This window comes from Oncorhynchus nerka, linkage group LG18, assembly GCF_034236695.1.
Source record: "Oncorhynchus nerka isolate Pitt River linkage group LG18, Oner_Uvic_2.0, whole genome shotgun sequence".
Classification (NCBI taxonomy): domain Eukaryota; kingdom Metazoa; phylum Chordata; class Actinopteri; order Salmoniformes; family Salmonidae; genus Oncorhynchus; species Oncorhynchus nerka.
Genome location: NC_088413.1, coordinates 48908447 through 48932319, shown reverse-complemented (window position 1 = coordinate 48932319; position 23873 = coordinate 48908447). Strand labels below are relative to the sequence as shown.

The window sequence follows — 23873 nt, the reverse complement described above, 5'->3', positions numbered from 1 at the left end:
GAATCAGTGGACAGCAGTTATGTCCAAAATGGCACCCTATTCCAAATTTAGTGCACAACTTTTGACCAGAGCCCTATGGACTCTGGCCAGAAGTAGTGCAATATATAGGGAATAGGGTGACATTTGGGACATAAGGGAGAGATTGGCCTGTTAAACTATATTCTCACAAACTTTATATTTTCACAAAAATACAGTAGTTAAAGCATCACAATTACGTTTCAAAGAGCTTGTTTCATTCTTCATTTTGTAAATGATTTTGTTTGCATATAACAGGGAAATCTATCATACAAAAATGTTTTGACTAAAAGCCAAACTTCATATATTACAATCATGAATCGGTGACAGTACAGTAGCACTACTGCCATGAAGAATATTCTCATTGTTTGAACATTTTGCTTCCTTTGATAACCAGGCAACAGAACATTGAACAAAGAACAAAATATTATTTTTTGCAAGGTGTTTTACACTTGTGGGGGATGACAACTCTTGAAGAATTGACATTCAAAGTATTTACTTTTTTCTCTGTCTTGAAAACGATGCTGTAATATTGTCTTTCACTGTGTTTTTGTGTTATTCACAGCCAAAATCCAAGCCCCCAAAGCCTTTGTACCCACCCACACGAAGGAACTGGGACAGCAACTACTTTGGTGTTCCCCTGCAGAACCTGGTCACCCCGGACCGGCCAATCCCCTTGTTCATTGAGAAGTGTGTGGACTACATTGAACGCACTGGTAGGTTACTTTTTATCAGTTCTCCCTCATCTCTGGAGAACGACTTGGGTTGGGTTGTTGTTGCTATTTGAGTGTGTGAGCATGACGCTGTTGTAGTGTATGTGGGCGTGCCTTCCATTTCTCTCTTGATCGTAGGCAACCCCAAGTACTGTATCTTTTGCTATTTGGTCGGAATTCACTTGAGCTTTTTGCGGCCACTGCTAACAAAATGTGGGATTTATTCCTGCTGCCTTTTCACTACTAGCTGACAGTTCTTGGGAGTTCAGTTCTATGATAATATGATAACTCCTCTGCCCCAACAGACTGGCATGACCTTTATGACGGACCATCGTTGGGGTTTTGGTTATTGTTCAGTGTTTCCACTATATTTATTTAGCAGCGGCACACCACCACTGTAAAATCAGTCGCCACTGAAAAAAATTGACGCAAAAAAATCTAATATATACATATAGAGAGAGTTTTTTTATTTATTCTGCCGATACGTGCTTTTAAGATCAGAGACAAGTTACAACATCCGATCCTCCGAGAAACCTCCAAGGTAACTAGCTAGCTAAATCAAATTGTATTGGTCCCATACACATATTTAGCAGATGTTATTGCGGGTGTAACTAGCTTGTAATCCTGAAAGTGTAGCCAACCCTATTAATAGATGTATAAAGGTATGCCCCAGGATGACCAAAGCCATCAACCCACCACTGCTTCAAAAAATCCTAGGGGAAAGACTGACGTTATTGCATTATAAACCACTGAATTCCAGGAAGAAGAGAGGATGAATTTATTAGAGCTATGGTGTAGTTCCTTGTAAGGGTCCCCTCCTGTTTGTATCGACTTAACCTTGCTTAAGATCTTCTGAAGCGCTTACGTAGCTCACTTGATCCTTTTAATTGTTGGATCTCATATAATGTTAAGGGTTAGTCTAGTGATTCATTAATTTGGCGCATGAGTTTTAAACAATCTTATTCACTGAGATGCCCAGCTACATTTGTTCATAATCCTTTAGTTGTCAAATGTAGCATTGTAGCAATATTGTTTCCCTTTGCAATGAAACAAAGGTCTTGACCCGCCTTCATATCTGCAAAGTGTATCAGTCACCAGCTGCAAGCAATGACTGGGGAAAGAAGACTCTGCTAACTGCTTATACACTCAATCGCGGTTTTCGTTAAACTTGTCCTTTTTCCTCAGTAATAAATTGCATTTCAAGGGGGGTAGAAGAGGGGAGGGTGAGCGACTGAGCATGGTGAATGATTAAATGGAATTTGATGTTGATGCATTTGGAAATCTCATTGGCCATTATTGTCTAAGCACTTAGCCTAATGCGAGAGAGGGCAATATTTTGAAGGCAGCAGCAGAATTCTCCCTCTAGGGTATTGGTTATGATATCTGATTTGTAAATCTGCAGTTCACAGTAGTGTCTGGAACTGGAAACGATATCCTCTGAGCTTAGTGAACCCGCCATGCAGCATTTGTTTTTTTCATAGATATAAGAAAGTGCTTTTCCATTAATTTTGGGGGGTTGAATGTAATCTCAGAGCATATGTTAACCCAAACTGGGTAAAAAGATGATTATTTTTGTTTGCTTTGAAGTCAGTAGAATAGAGTAAAAGTCTGAATTAATTCAAGTAGTAGTCATTGGAAACTGCCTGCTATTGCTTTCAGGGGCATCGTGCCCCCCTACTTCCCTTTACCATGCTTTGTAGCTGACCACCATATTCAATGGAAACATTGACTGGTAGGCCTACTAATCAATACCCAGTGAGTGAGTAGCTTAGTAGACGGTCTCAAACAAACCAACATGGTGGTGAATTTCACACGGGTACGAGTAGCCTAGTTTGTGGCCAAAAGAGTTTGTCTTCTGTTGGTTTCTTATGACAATTGTGATGAGACTCAGACAGGGCCTGAATTTAGCTCTGGGGACCTTGGTTTCCACTGGACTGGAAGTCCTGCGCTAAGGAAATAGTTATAATAGGTGGCAGACTAACATCGGATCACTGAACATAACATACAACAGCACAGTGCTGCAGAGTGCAGGAAGAGAGTGGCTGGTTTCATCAAGAGCCTGAAGAATGCTGAAAGAAAATAAGCAATCACATTCAATTAACAGACACCCATGGCAGCCCATTTTCTCTCGGCATCTCTCCTCTCTCTCACCCTTTCTCTCCCCTGTTGCTATGGGCCCTCTCATCTCTCCACATCACAAAATGGAGGAAAGAAAATGAAAGAATTAATGAAGTGCTGTGTAAAGAAGCATGTTCACACTGGCATGCTGACTAGTAGCTAATCTTGGGTTATATATACATTTCCAGTCAAAAATGTGGAAGCACCTACTCATTCCAGGGTTTTTCTTACTTTTTTACTATTTCTACATTGTAGAACTATTGTGAAGACATCAAAACTATGAAATAACACATATGGAATCATGTAGTAACCAAGAAAGTGTTAAACAAATTAAAATATATTTTATATTTGAGTAGCTACCCTTTGCCTTGATGACCAATTTGCACACGCTTGGATTCTTCTCAGCCAGCTTCATGAGGTAGTCACCTGGAATGCATTTCAATTAACAGGTGTGCCTTGTTAATCTGTGAAATTTCTTTCCTTAATGTGTTTGAGCCAATCAGTTGTGTTGTGACAAGGTAGGGGTGGTATACAGAAGATAGCCCTATTTGGTAAAAGACCAAGTCCATATTATGGCAAGAACAGCTCAAATAAGCAAAGAGAAACAACAGTCCATCATTACTTTAAGAGATGAAGGTCAGTCAATCTGGAAAATGTCCAGAACATTGAAAGTTTCTTCATGTACAGTCGCGAAAACCATCAAACTGGCTCTCACGAGGACCGCCACAGGAAAGGAAGACCCAGAGTCAGAGGATAAGTTCATTAGAGTTACCAGCCTCAGAAACCCAGATACATGCTTCAGAGTTCAAGTAACAGACACATCTCAACATCAACTGTTCAGAGGAGACTGTGAATCATAGTCAAATTGCTGCAAAGAAACCACTACTAAAGGACACCAATGAGAAGAAGAGACTTGCTTGGGCCAAGAAACACAAGCAGTGGAGATTAGACCGGTGGAAATCGGAGTACAAATTGGAGATTTTTGGTTCCAACCGCCGTGTCTGTGAGATGCAGCCGTGTCTTTGTGAGATGCAGAGTAGGTGAACGGATGATCTCTGCATGGGCGGTTCCCACCGTGAAGCGTGGAGGAGGAGGTGTGGTGGTGCTTTGCTGGTGACAATGTCGGTGATTTATTTAGAATTCAAGGCACATTTAACCAGCATGGCTACCACAGCATTCTGCAGCGATACGCCATCCCATCTGGTTTGCGCTTAGTCCCACTATCATTTGTTTTTCAACAGTACAATGACCTCCTGGCTGTGTAAGAGCTATTTGACCAAGAAGGAGAGTGATGAGTGCTGCATTAGATGACCTGGCCTCCACAATCACCTGACCTCAATCCAATTGAGATGGTTTGGGATGAGTTGGACCGCAGAGTGAAGGAAAAGCAGCCAACAAGTGCTCAGCATATGTGGGAACTCCTTCAAGACTGTTGGAAAAGCATTCAAAGTGAAGCTGGTTGAGAGAATGCCAAGAGTGTGCAAAGCTGTCATCAAGGCAAAGAGTGGGAAATGGTAAAAATAAAGAAAAACCCTTGAATGAGTAGGTGTCCAAACTTTTGACTGGTACTAGTACTGGTACGAGAGAGAGATTTGTTTCCCCAGGGATTCACAATAGTAAGGAAGGAGTAGCCTGCTCCCTTGATGCACTTTTTCCATTAGTGGTAATGGAAGCCTGTGATGTTCACAAACAGCCATGGGCAGATAAAGCCATCTCACTGGATCACAGAGAAAGTCAACAGTCAAGTTAACCCACACCAGATGGATGAGGGGGTCACAATAAGGGACGACTGTCATCTCTGAGTGACATTTGTGTACATAAAATGAAGGCTATACACTAAGTAAAGGAGATTAATGCATTGGTATTCTATGAGCTAACCAGTATTTACTCCTAGCTACACTGAACAAAATATAAAAGCAACATTCAACAATTTCAAAGGTTTTACTGAGTTACAGTTCATATAAGGAAATCAATCAATTTAAATAAATTCATTAGGCTCTAATCTATGGATTTCACATGACTGGGAATACAGATATGCATCTGTTGGTCACAGATACCTTAAAAACAAGGATCAGAAAACCAGTCAGTATCTGGTGTGACCACCATTTGCCTCATGCAGCGCGACATGCATCTCGTTCGCATAGTTGATCAGGCTGTTGATTGTGGCCTGTGGAATGTTTTCCTACTCCTTTTCAATGGCTGTGCGAAGTTGCTGGATATTGGCGGGAACGGGAACAAACTGTTGTACACGTTGATCCAGAGTATCACAAATATGGAAGAACTGGGACATTTTCAGCTTCCAGAAATTGTGGACAGATCCTTGCAACGTGGGGCAGTGCATTATCATCCTGAAACATGAGGTGATGCCGGCGGATGAATGGCATGACAATTATCCTCAGAATCTCGTCACGGTAACTCTGTGCGTTCAAATTGCCATAGGTAAAATGCAATTGTGTTTGTTGTCCGTAGTTTATGCCTGCCTATACCGTAACCCCACCGCCACCATGGGCCACTCTGTTCACAACGTTGGCATCAGGAAACCGCTCACCCACACAACACCATACACCCTTTCTGCCATCTGTCCTATACAGTTGATTTGTCCGTGAAGCGCACATGTCTCCAATGTGCCAGTGGCCATTGGAGGTGAGCATTTGCCTACTGAAGTCGGTTACGACGCCGAACTGCAGTCAGGTCAAGACCCTGGTGAGGATGATGAGCACACGGATTAGCTTCCCTGAGACGGTTTCTGACAGTTTGTGCAGAAATTATTTGGTTGTGCAAACCCACAGTTTCATCAGCTCTCCAGGTGGCTGGTCTCCAATGATCCCACAGGTGAAGAAGGCTGATGTGGAGGTCCTGGGCTGGCATGGTTACACGTGGTCTGCGGTTGTAAGGCCGGTGGACGTACTGCTAAATTCTCTAAAATGACATTGGAGGCGTCTTTTGGTAGAGAAATTAACATGACATTCTCTGGCAACAGCTCTGTTGGACATTCCTGCAGTCAGCATGCCAATTACATCCTCCCTCAAGACTTGAGACATCTGTGGCATTGTGTTGTGACCAAACTGCACATTTAATATCCCCAGAACAAGGTGCACCTGTGTAATGAGCGGTCTGTTTAATCAGATTCTTGATATGCAACACCTGTCAGGTGGATGGATCATCTTGGCAAAGGTGACATTTGTGCACAAAATTTGATATGAAAAAGATTGTTGTGTGTATGGAAACTTTCTGGGATGTTTTATTTCAGCTCATGAAACATGGGACCAACACTTTACATGTTGCGTTTATATTTTTGTTCAGTATACATTTGTTAGACACAAGTAACTGAGACCAAATTATATTTTGCAATACTGACCTGGTTAACACTTCTGTATCAGCCTGCATGTTAAGCCCTCAACCCTCAGTATGTGTCCTGATGAGTTGGTTTTCCAATCGGACCACTGCTGCTGTACTTACCAGGAAAGAGGGGGAGCAGAGAGAGGACTCAAACCAACTCAGTGGGGATGCAGTTACAATAACCATGAGCTTTTTCAGCATTCAAAGTGACTTTATGCTGAGTGGAAAAGCATCCGTCAGCTCTTTCCCAGCAGTGCGTGTGCGTGTTTAGCCCCTGGATCTGAAGATTGGGAGGGTGGGGGTGGCGACTGCGCCGCGGCGTCCTGTTTATCATTCTCCTCAGTCTCAGGGATTACTCTGCTCCTCAATGGGCCAATGATTGTCAGGCGCCAGCCATGCTAGTTTGAGTTACTCGCGCTAGCCGTCAATGTCAACCAAGACGAGGAAAACGGCTCTCGAGAATACTCACTGTACTACAGTCAATATTAGTAGGAAAAAGTAAAAGATTTGTTGACGTATTCTAACTTTGATTAGGCCTCTTCTATTCTTATCTAGGTTTGTTTGTATGTGTTTATTACCTTTGTTTTGTTGGTCTTTTTCTGAGTGTCGGAAGTTGAGAGGGAGGGATAAGGTGGTACTGCGACAGTAACAGTAGCGGCCATAATTAATCATCTTTGCCTTGTTCTTTTGAAGTGTCATCTCTGGCGAGCTGTGATACTGCATTGAAGTGTTGCCATCTCTTTCGCTCTCTGTCTCCATCTGTGTATGTGTGTGTATATTGCCCTGCCCAGGCCCAGGAGGGGGAGCTCAGAGCTGTGGGGAGGGAGGTGCAGTAGTAGGGCCATGATCAGATGTACAGTATTAGTCAAGCCTCCTTTCAATCCAGCTCCAGCAGTAGCTTCACGGTGGATGGGCGTCATTGCAGGCCCTGTGGCCCTGTGCTGTGTACTACTGGGGCATGACTTTGCCTTGTGGGGTTGAGCATGACATGGCAGGCCCTGTGCTCCAGCTAGCAGCCTCTGGGGCATGGCTCTGCCCTGTGATGTGCCTCTAACTACCACCTGCCTGGCTCTCTCCCCTCCAGTCAGATGAACTATGACTCACTTAACCCCCCCCCCCCCCCCCCCCCCATGACAATGGGGATCTGTGTCCCTCCAGACCGACTGAATGATTCGTCAGTTCACACAAACAACAATCAGTTATGCATGGGACTTTGGGACACGCTCTTCTCTTTCTACAGCAATACTGGAACTGAGGGTCTGACCTCTGCTGTGCTGCTGTTGTGTTCTACTCTTCCTGCTCCACTCCCCTGACCGTTGTGACTCAAGCACCTTGCTGGAGGCCAGCTGCAACTGGGGAATTTAGTGATGATGTGACAGACTGCTTTTTCAAGGTCTCCACGGACGGGGCAAACGCTTAGCGGTCCATGTTGAACAAGACAAAAGTCCTGTTATTCCCTTTGGCAGCTTGCTCTGCTCCGCTCTCTCCCCTCAGTCTGGGGCCAGAGGATGTCACAGAGGGAGCTTGAGTGAGTTGGATATGACAGAGCTGTCGACTCGACACACATCAGGTCCTGTTCTTCTCAAGTTGTGGTTGCAAGCAGGCTGGGCTGGGTGGTGTAGAGCACTCTTCTTCATCCTACGCCTTTTGCTCTTCTTTCTTCCTCCCCTTCCTCTTCCTTTTCTACTTCCTCCTCCAGCTCTTCCTCCTCCACCTCTTCTAGCCTGGTGCTGGCCCTAGGAGGCCCCAGTGTTTTGGGGTCTGTGTATAACAGCAGGCCTGGGTCTTGTTCAGTAGAACACAGTGTTTGCAACGCAAAACGAAAATCTGTATTCTTATTGGAAAAGCTTAGGTAGTGCCGTCCTATTTCACTCTGATTCCAAACGTTTTCCCACTACGCAACATGGCCCTGTTCTGTTCGGAGCTGCCTGCCAGTGCCACCGACCCTCCCTAGTGAGTGCCCACCATAGGCACCAGGGGTGGCCCTCCCCTTCCTCTTCTGCTGGCAGTCATGTCACATCAGCCTCACAATGGAAGAACAACACAACACAGCCTGAACAGAACACTCTCTGCCAACAGGCCCTAAACACTGTACTGGTTCCATCAACCATCAGCCAGCCCTACCCACCCCATAGCAAGGAGCTCAAAAGAGTTCCTCTTTTCTGTTTATCAACACTTAACTGTTGGTATGGTAACCAGGGTCAAATTACCCTGTGTAATGCACTACTGACACACCATAGGACATTACTTCTTGTTTATGTAACAGTTTTCATGGCTCTAGGCTGGCAGTTGATCGGCGCTGGCATAGTGGCTTGGTTTGTAGTCCTCCCCACATCACAACGTCGTTAGTATGACAGCGTTAACCAGCGTAGCTACTACACCGTAGGTATTAATACTTCTCAGGACTGCAGGAGTGAAGTGTTTGAATGAGCGGATCATTGTGTTAAGCCTCTCTAACACTCCTAGCGTGATTAGCCTGTGCGTGTGTGTGAGCATATACTTGGTACTTTTCAGAAACATTTTCTAGGCTGCCAGCAAAAACGAAAAGTATTGAAAAAGTTTAAGGAATTAAAAGAATGTAGCTAGCTAGCTGTTGATTGGAAAGTCATTCCAATGTGTCATCACCATCAATATCTTTGGCTGATGTCATCAAAGCCTGAAAAATTCAATTTTTAAGAGTAGAATATCAGCACAGCCTTATCATATACACTGTGTTCCTATTAGTTCAACTTTAAACTGAATTCTTATTACAAGCCTGTTTTTGTTGCTGGCATAATCCATCACATTTATCTCATTATATTCAGGCCAGGATTTTTAATGGGCCTCGCAGCTGTTAATCTTTTACAATAAGGCAACTAATGTAGCTTTGCTCTGCTGCTGCTGTCCCTGGTGAGAGAAGAGAACGAGAGCGAGAGGAAACAAAAGGGAAAGGGGCAGGGGGTTGTAGGGAAAGTGGAACAGTGATGTACATCTTTCTCATTTACTGTCACATGCACAGATATATAAACTATAAACCCAGCAAAAATCTAAGGTCCTGAGTGTTCTGGAGCAGGTTTTCATCAAGGATCTCTCTGTACTTTGCTCCGTTCATCTTTCCCTCGACCCTAACAAGTCTCTCAGTCCCTGCCGCTGAAAAACATCCCCACAGCATGATGCTTCCACCGTAGGGATGGTGCCAGGTTTTCTCCAAACGTGACTCTTGGCTTTCAGGCCAAAGAGTTCAATCTTGGTTTCATCAGACCAGATAATCTAGTTTGTCATGGCCTGAGAGTCCTTTGGGTGCTTTTGGCAAACTCCAAATGGGCTGTCATGTGCCTTTTACTAAAGAGTGGCTTCCGTCTGGTCACTCTACCATAAAGGCCTGATTGGTGGCGTGCTGCAGAGATGGTTGTCCTTCTGGAAGGTTCTTCCATCTCCACAGAGGAACTCTGGAGCTTTGTCAGAGTGACCATCAGGTTCTTGGTCACCTCCCCGTCCAAGGCCCTTCTACCCTGATTGCTTAGTTTGGCCGGGCGACCAGCTCTAGAAAGAGTCTTGGTGGTTCCAAACTTCTTCCACTTAAGAATGATGGAGGCCACTGTGTTCTTGGGGACCTTCAATGTTAGTATCTCGACACGATTCTGTCTCGGAGCTCTATGGACAATTCCTTCAACCTCAAGGCTTGGTTTTTGTTCTGACATGCACTGTCAACTGTGGGACCTTATATATAGCAGGTTGCTCAGCAAGGAAAAAGCCACTTCTCCAAAACCGCCATAAAAAAGCCAGATTACGGTCTGCAACTGCACATGGGGACAAAGATCATACTTTTTGGAGAAATGTCTTCTGGTCTGATGAAACAAAAATAGAACTGTTTGGCCATAATGACCATCGTTATGTTTGGAGGAAAAAGGGGGCAGCTTGCAAATCGAAGAACACCATCCCAACCGTGAAGCACGGGGGTGGCAGCATCATGTTCTGGGGGTGCTTTGCTGCAGGAGGGACTGGTGCACTTCACAAAATAGATGGCATCATGAGGGGGGGAAATTATGTGAATATATTTTAGCAACATCTCAAGTCATCAGTCAGGAAGTTAAAGCTTGGTCGGTAATGGGTTTTCCAAATGGACAATGACCCCAAGCATACTTCCAAAGTTGTGGCAAAATGGCTTAAGAACAACAAAGTCAAGGTATTGGAGTGGCCATCACAAAGCCCCGACCTCAACCCAAAAGAAAATTTGTGGGCAGAACTGAAAAAGCGTGTGCAAGCAAGGAGACCTACAAACCTGACTCCGTTACAGCTTTGTCAGGAGGAATGGGCCAAAATTTACCCAACTTATTGTGGAAAGCTTGTGGAAGGCTACCCGATACGTTTGACCAAAGTTAAACAATTTGAAGGCAATGCTTACCAAACACAAATGTAAACTTCTGACCCACTGGGAATGTGATGAAAGAATTAAAAGCTGAAATAAATCATTCTCTCTACTATTATTCTGACATTTCACATTCTTAAAATAAAGTGATGATCCTAACTGACCTAAAACAGGATTTTTACTAGGATTAAATGTCAGGAATTGTGAAAAACTGAGTTGAAATGTATTTGGCTAAGGTGTATGTAAACTTCCGACTTCAACTGTAGGTGAAAATGTATGTCTAGGTGCTGATCGGTCGTCAGAATTGTGGAATAATACTAATGTTACGGTAGGATTTGAATGGAGAAAGCTGATCCGAGAGCATCGCTGCCTTTTTTCATCCTATCTGTATCGACACATGCTCCAACTACACACTTAATGAATGTTCTCTCCGCAAGGTGTTCTTGTGACCCTAGGTCAAATCAAATCAAATTTGATTTAGGTAACATGATCAGCTTGTCAAACTTGTCATTATGGATTCCAATACCTATGTCGCTGTTCCTTCCTCTCATAATTAGCCCGGTTCTGCTCAGGTATGCTGTGTGGCAGTCAATCCAGTCAGCCTGGCTGCAATCCAGTCAGCACTAGAAGAGGAGGATCGAGAGAGGAGGGAGGGAGAGAGAAGGAGTTCATGTTAATGATTGCCTTCTCTGCTGTCCTCTAGTCAGTGCAGTAGCAGTGTTAGCCCCCAGTTGCCGTGCCTCCTCTCCTCCCTCCATCCCTCATTCTGCTAAGTCTTCTCGAGTACCAGGGGAGCTGCTTCTTACTGTCTGTTTGCTGTAGGTGTACACATTCTTGATGGAACCTTACGTCCACTGACAGACTTTGCTCTGCCAACTGGGCTTGATGTCTATGAGCTTATCCTTCACTCTTTTACTCCTGGTCCAAATGCCTCTGCATGAAGGTAGTGCACTATATAGGGAATAGGGTGCCATATGGGATGAGTCAGTGTGCTCACTCAGCCCCAGAGAAGAGAGGAGCAGTTATGTGTCTTGTCTAGAGTATCTACTGTACCTAAGCTTGCCATCAAAGTTTACAGTATAATTGTTTAAACCCTAGCCTTCTGGGTTAAAGTTCATAGGAAATCAGTCACTTGGAAGCCAGGCCCAGCCAATCAGAATTAGTTTTCCCCCACAAAAGGGCTTTATTACAGACAATTTTAGAGTGGCCTTTTATTGTCCCCAACACAAGGTGCACCTGTGTATTAATCAGCTTGTTGATATGCCACACCTGTCAGGTGGATGGGTTATTTTGACAAGGAAGAAATGCTCACTAGCAGGGATGTAAACAAATTTGCGCACAACATTTTAGAGGAAATTAGCTTTTTGTGCATATGAAACATTTCTGGAATATTTTATTTCAGCTCATGGTACACTCTTCATAGTTTTATATTTTTGTTCAGTATAGTAAACGATGGCATCCTACTGTATTATGTATTTCTCCCAAATGCCAACATATTCCCTTTTCTTTATTACATTTTTGTATTTGTTTTACCCCTTTTTCTCCTCAATTTCCTGATATCCAATTGCTAGTTACGGTCTTGTCCCATCGCTGCAACTCCCGTACGAACTCAGGAGAGGTGGAGGTCGACGCAATGCTTCTTCTGAAACACAGCCCTGCCAAGCCACAATGCTTCTTGACACACTGCTCACTTAACCCGGAAGCCAGCCACACCAATGTGGAAACACTGTACAGCTGGTGACCGGAGTCAGCGTGCATGCACCTGGCCTGTCACAAGGAGTAGCTAGAGCGCGATGGGACAAGGACATCCAGGCCGGCCAAACCCTCCCCTAACCTGGACGACGTTGGGCCAATTGTGCGCCGCCTCATAGGTCTCCCGGTCACGGCCGGGTTAGAACAGCCTGGGATTGAACCCGGGTCTGTAGTGATGCCTTAGACTGCTGCGCCACTCGGGAGACCCTTCTAGTGCACCACTTTTGACCTCGGCCCATAGGGTGGGCTATTTGGGATACAGACTAGTTCACCCGTCCCATCTCCGTTCCTCTCCCGCATTGTATGGGGCTGGTGATTTATGGGTACAGAGGGCTGCAAGGATGAACAATTATTAATACACTAAGCTGGAAATTAGAGGTCGACCTATTATGATTTTTCAACGCCGATACCGATTATTGGAGGACCAAAAAAGCCGATACCGATTTAATCGGCCAGATTTTTTAATTAATTAATTAATTTGTAATAATGACAATTACAACAATACTGAATGGACACTTATTTTAACTTAATATATTACATCAATAAAATCAATTTAGCCTCAAATAAATAATGAAACATGTTCAATTTGGTTTAAATACTACAAAAACAAAGTGTTGGAGAAGAAAGTAAAAGTGCAATATGTGCTATGTAAGAAAGCGTTTCAGTTCCTTGCTCAGAACATGAGAACATATGAAAGCTGGTGGTTCCTTTTAACATGAGTCTTCAATATTCCCAGGTAAGAAGTTTTAGGTTGTAGTTATTATAGGAATTATAGGACTATTTCCCTCTATACCATTTGTATTTCATTAACCTTTGACTATTGGATATTCTTATAGGCACTTTAGTATTGCCAGTGTAACAGTATAGCTTCCGTCCCTCTCCTCGCTCCTCCCTGGGCTCAAACCAGCAACACAACGACAACAGCCACCATAGAAGCAGCGTTACTCATGCAGAGCAAGGGAAACAACCACCCCAAGGTTCAGAGTGAGTGACTTTTGAAACGCTATTAGCGCACGCTAACTAGCTAGCCATTTCACTTCGGGAGTTGATAGGCTTGAAGTCATAAACAGCGCAATACTTGACACACAACAAAGAGCTGCTGGCAAAATGCACGAAAGTGCTGTTTGAATGAATGTTTCCGCGCCTGCTTCTGCCTACCACCGCTCAGTCAGATACTTAGATGCTTGTATGCTCAGTCAGATTATATGCAATGCATGACACGCTAGATAATATCTAGTAATATCATCAACCATGTGTAGTTAACTAGTGATTATGATTGATTGTTTTTTATAAGATAAGTTTAATGCTAGCTAGCAACTTACCTTGGCTTACTGCATTCGCGTAACAGGCAGCCTCCTTGTGGAGTGCAACGAGAGAGAGGCAGGTCGTTATTGCGTTGGACTAGTTAACTGTAAAGGTTGCAAGATTGGTTCCCCCGAGCTGACAAGATGAAAATCTGTCGTTCTGCCCCTGAAAGAGGCAGTTAACCCACCATTCCTAGGCCGTCATTGAAAATAAGAATGTGTTCTTAACTGACTTGCCTAGTTAAATAAAGGTATATAAAAAAATATATAAATAAAAATCGGCGACCAAAAATACAGATTTCCGATTGTTATGAAAACTTGAAATCGGCCCTAATTAATCGGCCATTCCGATTAATCGGTCGACCTCTACTGGAATTGTATGAGTCGGCTAGGATGCTCTGGTCTCTTAATACAATGTAGTTAGTTACTGTTACCTCTGCATCCCAAATGACATCCTATTCCCTACATAGTGCACTATTTTGTGCTATTGTCAAAAGCCGTGCGCTATGTAAGGAATAGGGTGCCATTTGTGAAGTAAGCAAGCACTGGCCTGAGCCTCAGCCTCCCTCCACTGAGGATGGAATAGGGCCCTAGACTCCAGTCCAGACAGAGTAGCTACTAGTTACAAACGACCAGAACATTTCACCACCACAACAGTCAAGTTCGTTTTGGCGATATTTAGCTACCTTCTTTTATTTCTCTGACTGAATTAGTTGAGTCCTTGTCATGATCAATGGGTTTAAAAAAACACTTTATTCTGTTATTTTTGTGGAATATGGGTGGGAATCTGTGGCCTACTGTAGATACTGATGTAGGATAGCATTAGATCAGGAGGATTGTGAAGATGGGCAATGATGGTGAAGTTCTCAACTCTCTCTCAGCTCTGCCACCTGACTGGTTTAACACAGCATATTTCTCATACCATTGTTGCCTAGAAGAGTTTGGCTTCTATTTGGTTTCAATTGACAATTTTGATGCCAGAGGTCCTCAATGTTATTTAGCCTGGAAATTAAACTATGGGACATACTGCCTACAGCAGGGTTCCCCAACTGTCATCAGCTCCAAGTGATTTTAATTTAGCAAATCTGTTCAAAAAGTATTCCCATGCATAATATATATGATTGTATACAAATGTAAGCAAGGTTTGAATTAAAATGTTTTTCTCAAACATATATGTTAGGGCTTCTTGTGGTCAATTTGCAGTCTACAAATGATTTGTAATTATGTTTTGGCCACCTGATCATCCACTCAAATAAATAAATTGGCCCGTGGCTGAATCTAGTTGATGATCCCTGGCCTGTAGGTTACCATATCTAAGCCTAAACTCGAGCTTTGTGTTCAACAACAGTGTTAGCTGTTACATCTAACTGCTGACCTTTTTGTGGTATCATCATGGGACAACCAGAGGCCAGGTGGTTTTTATTCAGTTATTGGATTTTATTATTGCCATGGTAATAAAACGATCCTGGCAGCTGTCCGGCAGTTAAACTAAACACTGTAGTGGATCGTTCCACAGTTTCTACGGCGATATGACTACACAGGAACTAACTGTCACACCCAGGATATCAGGAGATTTATATACCGCTGGAGGTTCCATTTAATCAGATTTTGAAATGCAAAAATTCCAGTGCCGCCATCAGTCTCCTCAGGTATTTCCTGAAGTTGTAGTTGTAAGGTGAGCCTATGTTCTGTACTAGCCTGGTCCCAGATCTATTTCTGCTGTCTTGCACCTGCAAACTCCGTAGGATTTGGCAAGACCGCACAAACAGATCTGGGTCCAGGCTAGCTCCGACTTCCAGACAGAGTGAGTGTAGTAGTAGTGCTGGTGGAGATGGTGGTGCTGAGTTAGAGTATTTAGGGAGGAGGACAATAGAACATCCGGCTTGTAGAACACATCTAAATTCGGATCACTTCCCCGTAGCACTTCCCTCCCTCACTCATTTGAGTTCATTTTGTTCTTATTGTCTTTGGCTGCAACCTTCCTCCCAGTCATTCGACTAAATAAAGCAGGAAGGGTCACATCCAGTCAAAAGCCTCGACCCGTCGGCACACACACACACACACACACACACACACACACACACACACACACACACACACTAACACACGATAACTAAAGCTGCATCCTGCTACAGATGAACTGGTGTCTAAATTACAACCATGAGGCATGTGCATATATCAGCTAGACAGGACTGTTCGCTTGCCAGTCCCACAGTTTGAGGTCCGTTTCTCCTTAAAACCAGGGTCACACTCTTCTGTGAGTGCTGTTTCAACGATGGCATGGCAACAGTCAGAAAAGCCATGATGTGGGGTGGAACTAACAGGCGCTGTGACCATAGAAATAGAATGACTAGAACAATTAGGATACATTCTATTTCTATGGCTGAGACCTGTGTCTATGTACAGTGCCTTCTCGAAAGTATTCACTCCCCTTTACTTTTTCCAGATTTTGTTGTTACAAAGTGGGATAAAAAAATGTGTAATTTCTTTTATCAACGATATACATTAAATACTCTGTCAAGGTGGAAGAAAAATGTGAACGTTTGTAAAAATGAAAAACTCACATCTTGATTTGATAAGTATTCACCCCTGAGTCAATACATGTTAGAATCACCTTTGGCAACAATCAGTGTCTTTCTGGGTAAGTCTCTAAGAGCTTTGCACAGCTGGATGTGTACAATATTTGCACATTATTTTCTAAATTCTCCAAGCTCTGTCAAGTTGGTTGTTGATCATTGCTAGACAGACATTTTCAAGTCTTGCCATAGATTTTCAAGCAGATTTAAGTCAAAACTCTAGCTTAGCCCCCAGGAACATGCAATGTCGTCTTGGTAAGCAACTCCATTGTATATTTGACCTTGTATTTTAGGTTATTGTTCTGCTGAAAGGTGAATTTGTCTCCCAGTGTCTATTAGAAAGCAGACTGAACCAGGTATTCCTCTAGGATTTTGCCTGGACTTAGCTCTATTCCGTTTATTTTTATCATACAAAACTCACTAGTCCTTGTCGATGACAAGCATGCCCATAACATGATGCAGCCACCACCATGCTTGAAAATATGAAGAGTGGCGCTCAAGGATGTGTTGTTGGATTTGCCCCAAACATAACGCTTTGTATTCAGGAATAAAGTACATTTCTTTGTTACATGTTTTTTTGCAGTTTTACTTTAGTGCCTTATTGCAAACAGGTTGCATGTTTTGGAATATTTGTATATCATGTTAAACACTATTATTGCACACAGAGTGAATCCATGCAACTTATAATGTGATTTGTTAAGCACAGTTTTACTCCTGATCTTATTTAGGCTTGCCATAACAAAGGGGTTGAATACCTACAGCTTTTCAATTTGAATGGATTTGTAAAAAAAAATGTTTAAAAACATAATTCCACTTTGACATTATGGGGTATTGTGTGTAGGCCAGTGACAGAATATCTAAATGTAATCCATTTTAAATTCAGGCTGTAACGTTAACATAACAAAATGTGGAAAAAGTCAAGGTGTGTGAATACTTTCTGAAGGGACTGGATGTAGAGCAAGTCATTAGACTGTGGTATTTAGCTTACCGCTGTCTTAGCATGCCTTCGGTCGCCTCTCAGAATAGATCCTAACTTACATTGAGAGGCTTTTTAAATGGCTTCTAATGGTGGTTACAGGAAACATTATCTTCACATGAACGAATGGTTAGAGGAAATCAGAGCATAAGTCAGGAATGACAGCATTAAGAGGGAGTCAGTGTTACGCTCTATAAAATGGAAGCTCTTATCTCTATCTTATCATGCCATGGAAATGTCCTCAGTGCTGCTCTTGTGCAGCGTTTTCTGTGTGTGTGTGTGTAGCACGATTGTGTTCATGCTCCTGCCCTGCCTGTGAGCTTACATTCTGCTGACAGTGTCAGGAGGGGCCTTACACCGCCGACCAGACTCACACACAAATTGCACAAGGACCAATTGGGAAAGGAAATGAATACTTTCCATAAGACGTTAATGTCATAACTAAGCTAGGGCTGTGTCCCAAATGGCCCTATGGGTTCTGGTGCACTATATAGGGACTTTGGGACGGAGCCTAGTCAGTCCTGTGCAGTGTGTGATTCACCTGGATTGCCACCTGCCATTTATCTGGCTGCTGGTGAGCAAGAAATTCAGCTCCTACCTGTTCCTCTGCACCTGTACTGCTGTGCTACAGTATTATAGAGTATGAACCCAGTGTGTCATCACATCAGTCTCACCTTGAGTGCTGTAAGAAAGGACCTGCTCTGACATGTTACAGCGTCTCAGGAATATATAAGCCCACGCTGTGTGTGTGAGTGGGAGCGCCCGGCTATAGTATAAACTGCCTCAGTGCTGCTGCTCAGTGTATGTGCTGCAAGGTCACACCCACTGCAGTTTGTCATTGCAGCGAGCACGGACAGAGCGCACATTTACTGCCTATACACACACACACCCACAGAGCTTGCATTATGCAGCTGATTAGATGCTCCCCAAGCCCTGTCCTCAGATCAGCTGGTGTGATCTGAGGACACCTGGCAAACTGATCAGGGTAGCTGCTAGGCTGCTTGTTGCTGCCTCCTCAAAGCATGGCCTCAGGATCCACAAGCTTTAACTGTGTCTGTTCCTTCCTCCTTGTCAACGTACGCAGGTGTGTGTGTGTGTGTGTAAGATGGTTCAGCCATGCTTTATGTGGCTGTGTCTGCATTTACATTTTTCTCTGATCTGAAATCACTGCTGGAGGGAAAACCGCTTTAGACTTCTCCTACCCTTTTCCCAGTGGAAATCAAACTATGTTGATAGCAGGTCAGCCTAGTAGGCTGTTTTTTTGTACTTCATAATATCTCCAAATATCTCTTATTTTGTCTTCCAGGACTTAATACAGAGGGCCTGTATCGTGTGAGTGGAAACAAGACCGATCAAGACAATATTCAGAAGCAGTTTGATCAAGGTAAAACACATCTGCAACTGTCAACTGCTCTTACATTATTTTCTCTTTTAAAAGCTCATTTTCCCCTTATCATCTTCAAAAATATTCATATATTTTTTCACGGATCCCTCCGGAACTTTCATTACGCACACCTTGCCCCTATTCCCAGTGAATTAGTAATTGTAAAAGTGTGTCCTTGGTTTACCATTGTCCTGTCCATTTAATGTTACAATGTCCGTTCGTTCGTGTGAGTACCTGTGCTGTGTGTTTTGGGCTTTCGTGCCCCTGTGGATTGCGCAGATGATTACGGGTCTCGTCCCGTGTGTTATTTATTCAAGGTACTCCTCGCTCTTTTCTTTGGGTATCAACCCTGTGTTTTTGTTACGTGTTTGTTTGGTCTCCATGCCTTTACATGGCACGCCGTCATTTGGGTACAATAAAAAAAACTATTACACATTCCTGCGTCTGTCTCCCGATCCCTTCATACCCACGTGACATGTTTGCCCTTAGTCTTTTTCTCTTGTTATTTATAAACTGAACACACATTTAAATCACACTGGTTCATTAAGATGTCAGAAGGAAAGGAATTGGTTGAGACAACCAATAATGACTGTTCCCAAGGACTTTCAATTTCCCTCCTAATTGTTTAAATTCAGCCACAAGCATTATGGATGTTTGTCCATGAAAGAGCTGGACTAGGTACAGTATTAGAGTGAATTACTGTGAATCAATGGGAGTCTTAAAACACACAGGGGAAGGCTGATTGTATTAACCTGCCAATTAGGGACGGATGGGGTATGTTGCATAATATGATTTAGAATAGATGTTGATATAGTCCCCACTCTGCTGCATAGAGATCTTTCTGCTCCCTTCTCTCGCTTGCTTGAAAAATACTGGTGTGTATATATGTGTGTGTATATATATGTATATATATATATATATAGTGCAATTTGACCTGGACCGGGTCAAATTGACTTGCACAAGCAATCAATTAATTGCATTTTTATTTTCTGTCTGGAATTGAATTACTGCATAAGCTCACCGGTTGGTTGTATTTCCCAGAGGGGAACGATGGCCATAGATTTAGTTTCTCCCATCTGTAGCCCCATTGTAAGACCTGTTTCCCTTTTTGTTTTCATCCATCTTTCAAATCCAATACCAGTCAATCTGAGCCATCGAGCTGTGCAAAGGGGCTGGGTGGAAAAAATCTTCCTTCCACTGAGTGGCCAAATGACTTCCTATCCATGAGACACAGTTTGCCCAAAAGAGACACTATGGGCATGAATCTGCCTGCTGGCCCGGAACCATTAGTCCTCCTTCCACCCGCTCTTCTTCTTCCTGTCTCACCCGCCCCTCTCTCTATTTCTCTTCCTCTCTCTCCTTCTTCTCTTCTCTCTTTCCACCACAGGAATTTGTGAATTAAGTGCATTTTTCTCCCTCTCTTGCCCTTTCTGCTGTCTGGGAGAGAGATCTACTCTGACAGCTGTCAGTTCACCTTAGGCCCTGTCCTGCCCTCACTAGCTCTTTCTCTCTCTCGGCCTCTTCCTCCTCTCACCACTCTTTTCTTATCTCAACCTCCTCTCACTTCCTCCTGCTCTCTCTTACTCCCCCGCTCTCCTTCACTCGCTCCCTCTCTCTAATAATAATAATAAGTATTAATACATATGATTTTTTTTATTTTTCTAAAACCCAAAGACGCTTTGTGAGTACTGTTAACTTTCTTCCCCTCACCAATCAAGCCATGTCCCCCTCTCTCTCCCCTCTGCAGACCACAGTGTGGACCTGATAGTGATGGACGTGGCTGTGAATGCTGTGGCGGGGGCTCTGAAGGCCTTCTTCGCTGACCTTCCTGATCCTCTCATCCCCTACATCCTGCACCCGGAGCTGGTGGAGGCAGCCAGTGAGTACTGTACTGTTAGTTACACATGCTGTCTGTCAGTCTGGAGAGCTGACCTGGGTTCAGATACTATTTAGTTTCTTTCAAATGCTTTTAGCTACGCTTGGTTGAGCTTGCCTAATTCAATACTCCCAAAAGTGGCAGAGCAAACCCCGCCAATCTGGCACTCTCAGGCAGGCTAAATTAAATGCGATTCAAAGAAAACAAATCTTATATCAACCCATGTCTGGTCTGTAGGGTCCAGTGTCCTAACTCAGTAACTAACAGCTGTGGGGAGGGTTGACACCCAGCACCTCAGCCCTCTTCCCCTCAAATCACAGCCAGCAGCAAGAGAAGACGAGGTCAGCCAGTTCTTTCTCTCTCTCTCTTGCTCGATGGGTCTTAACAGTACCCCAGTTTTTCTTTTTGTCCTGCTCAGTTCATTGTGTCGTTTATTTTACTGTCACATTTCAGGTGCAGCCTGTTCTGTTTTTGAACCTCAAGTGTACTTTAGCTGGTAGAATGTAGCAACGCTTCATGATGTTGGATGTTTGCCAGGAAGAGTGATGGTGCTATATTCCACAGTTTATAACTGCAAGCAGATGTGAACGAAACTTAGTATTACCCCGTGGCTTATATGCTTTATATTACGTCTCAGGCAGTGTTTCTCCTACCATTATACACTGAGTGTACAAAACCTACTCTTTCCATGACATAGCTTTCACCTGGATTCACCTGGTCAGCCTATGATCCCTTATTGATGTCACTTGTTAAATCCACTTCAATCAGTGTAGATGAAGGGGAGGAGACAGCGGCAGGCCAGTGGTCGAAAACGGTCATTGATGAAAGAAAAGGAGGCTGCCACGAATTGTTCAGAACAACAGACGGGCTACAGTTGAACTGCCAGTCCAGTACAACATTGGTGCCCAATGACTCATAAAAGAATGCACAATTCGTCGTACCTTGACACGAATGGGGTATGTTAGCTGACGACCTTACAGAGTTCCACTACTTTGAGCAAAAAACAAGAAACTGCAGTTGCAGTGGGCTTAGGAACGAAAACGCTTGACACTGGAAAATTGAAAAACATTGCCTGGTCGGTTGAATCCCAGTTCCTGCTGTTTCACGCTGATGGGAGGACTAGGGTGTGGAGAACCACATGAGTACATGCATCCATCATGCTGCATGTCAACATTGCAGGCTGGTGGTGTGGTGGGATGTGTTTTCATGGCACACATTGGGCCCCTTGATAAAAGTAGAGCAATAATTAAATGCCACAGGATATCCGAACAACATTGTCAATTAGGTGCATCCCTTCATGGCAGTGTATCCATTTGCAAATTTATTTTTTTCTGCAGGATAATGCCCCATGCCACAAGGCTAGGATTGTCCAGGAATGGTTCCACGACAGTGAATTCAGCTTAGGGCAGTGGCCTGCCCAGTCACCAGATCTCAATCCAGTTGAGCATCTGTGGGATGAGATGGAACAAGCTATTTGGAGTAGAGATCTACTACCAGCCAACTTGACACAACTGTTGGAAGCATTGGAGTCAACTTGGGCCAGCATCCCTGTGCAAGGCTTTCGACACCTTGTAGAGTACATGCCCCGACGAATTGAGGCTGTTCTGAGGGCAAAATGAGGAAGGTGTTCCTAATGTTTTGTACACTACATCTGTCCCTTCCTCTCCCATCTAAAAACCTTTGCCTTCAGTTGAACATTTTGGTTGAAGATGCATTAAATGTTGATTTGGGGACATTTGCGGCTCGTTTGCAAAATTATCAAGGTGTAAAACTGGTGACAGGGCAGGGTATTTCACTACATTCGCAATATCATCTGCTTACCATGTGTATGTGACCAATTAAATTTGATTTGGTAGGGCAGGTCTGTGCCTCTTGAAGCACTAGTTGGTGAGTGGGTGTGGTTTCCTCCATGCCCCTCATAGTGTCTCCCTTAGTACCGTCCAGCCACCTTCTGCTCTCATAAAGTCAGCTGGAAGGAAAGCAAGAGATAAATAAGAGATGCTGCTGAGATACTCGCCCTTTCCTGTCAGTACAAACCGCTCACCTTCTCTCTGAATGGATGTATACACACTTGTAGTTCTACAGCAGAAACACTGAGACATGCCTGCATTAATATTCCAACCCCAGTTATAATTCACACCTTTAAGTCGCATCACACTCAGCTCACAGTCGTCTTCCTGAAAGACGAATTCCTGCCCAAGGATGCCAAAAGATTTTCATGCATCTGCATTATTTCCCCCCTGCCTGGTTGTCTCTGGGGGTGGCCCAAATGGCACCCTAGTCTCTATATAGTGCACTACTTTTGATGGGCCCTGGTCAAAAGTAGTGCACTAAATGGGGAATAGGGTGCCATTTGGGCCGCATACTGTGTGTTGCTGTAGGATATCATCCTTGCTTGAGTCATCTAATCCTGGGCCTGCAGTAATGTATTACTGATCACTGTTGAAACCAACCCAGCAGCCTCCTTCCTCACTGTCTGTCTCGCTGCTGCAGATTAATGTCCCAGAAATAGGTCCCCTCCCTCCCTCCCTGCAGGGGAGAGGAGAGGGAAGGAGGAGAGAGATAGAGGCCATTGGTTGGTTTCAATGAGGGGGGAAGATGGAAGTAGACATTCCTGGAGCTTGTCTCTCGGGGTTTGAGCAGCTCTGCAGAACTGAGCGTTTCCCTCTGATAATTGTGCAAACAGCGTAATGTGGAGGTGTTTGGAGGACCTTCAAGTCTTGGTCTGCGTCCCAAATAGCACCCTTTCCCCGATGTCATAAGGTGAAAGCACCAATTTGTAAGTCGCTCTGGACAAGAGCGTCTGCTAAATGACTTAAATGTAAATGTTAAAATGCTATGTAGTGTACAACTTTTGACCAGGACCATAGGGTAGTAGTATCACTATATAGGGAATAGGGTGCCATTTGTTATGCAGCCTGTCTCAGTCCAGGCCAGCCTTGGTGCACCACGCTCAGTTCTGGGGCAAATAGCAAACACACTCATTCCTTTTGTGACATTCTGACTTAGGGATCTTAACGGTTAACCACTAATCGGTTAGCCGCCAAAAAATACATTTGACCGGTCATGCTTTTCAGTCTAGGTTAATTTGCATAATTCAGTGGAATTAAATTGGCTCGTGTGAATTTTTGCTAGTCGTCATGCACACAGCATAGAGTCTAGTCTGAGGAGCGGAATGGCCTATCAGCTGTCAGACAGCGCGAGACCAGCTGGTACTGGAGTGAAACGTGCTTTTATAAGCCCAGTCATTGCGCAACAAATAACAGTTCTAAATGCAGTTGCGTGTTAAGAATTGTTTTGATGGCCATGATTAAAAAGAGCTACTATTTTTATTTCTCAATCTCAGCTCATAGTTAAAACACACTTCCCATTTGCCATGAGTGCATAGGTTATAGTCAACGGTAGGCAGGCTATCAGCAGGTCACCCACCACTTTACAATGGGAACTTGAGGCTGTATTAAATGTTTGAAAC

General features: G+C 43.8%; 1 protein-coding gene across 3 annotated transcripts in view; it reads left to right on the top strand.

The window, feature by feature from the left end:
- Positions 1 to 23873, top strand: part of LOC115146013 (rho GTPase-activating protein 5) — a 38341-nt gene that overhangs the window by 6306 nt on the left and 8162 nt on the right. For all 3 annotated transcript variants that reach the window (XM_029687757.2, XM_029687758.2, XM_029687759.2), the window contains exons 3-5: positions 581 to 731; positions 18448 to 18525; positions 20273 to 20404. In XM_029687757.2, coding sequence (XP_029543617.1) covers positions 581 to 731; positions 18448 to 18525; positions 20273 to 20404 — 361 coding nt within the window. The remainder of the gene's footprint in view (positions 1 to 580; positions 732 to 18447; positions 18526 to 20272; positions 20405 to 23873) is intronic.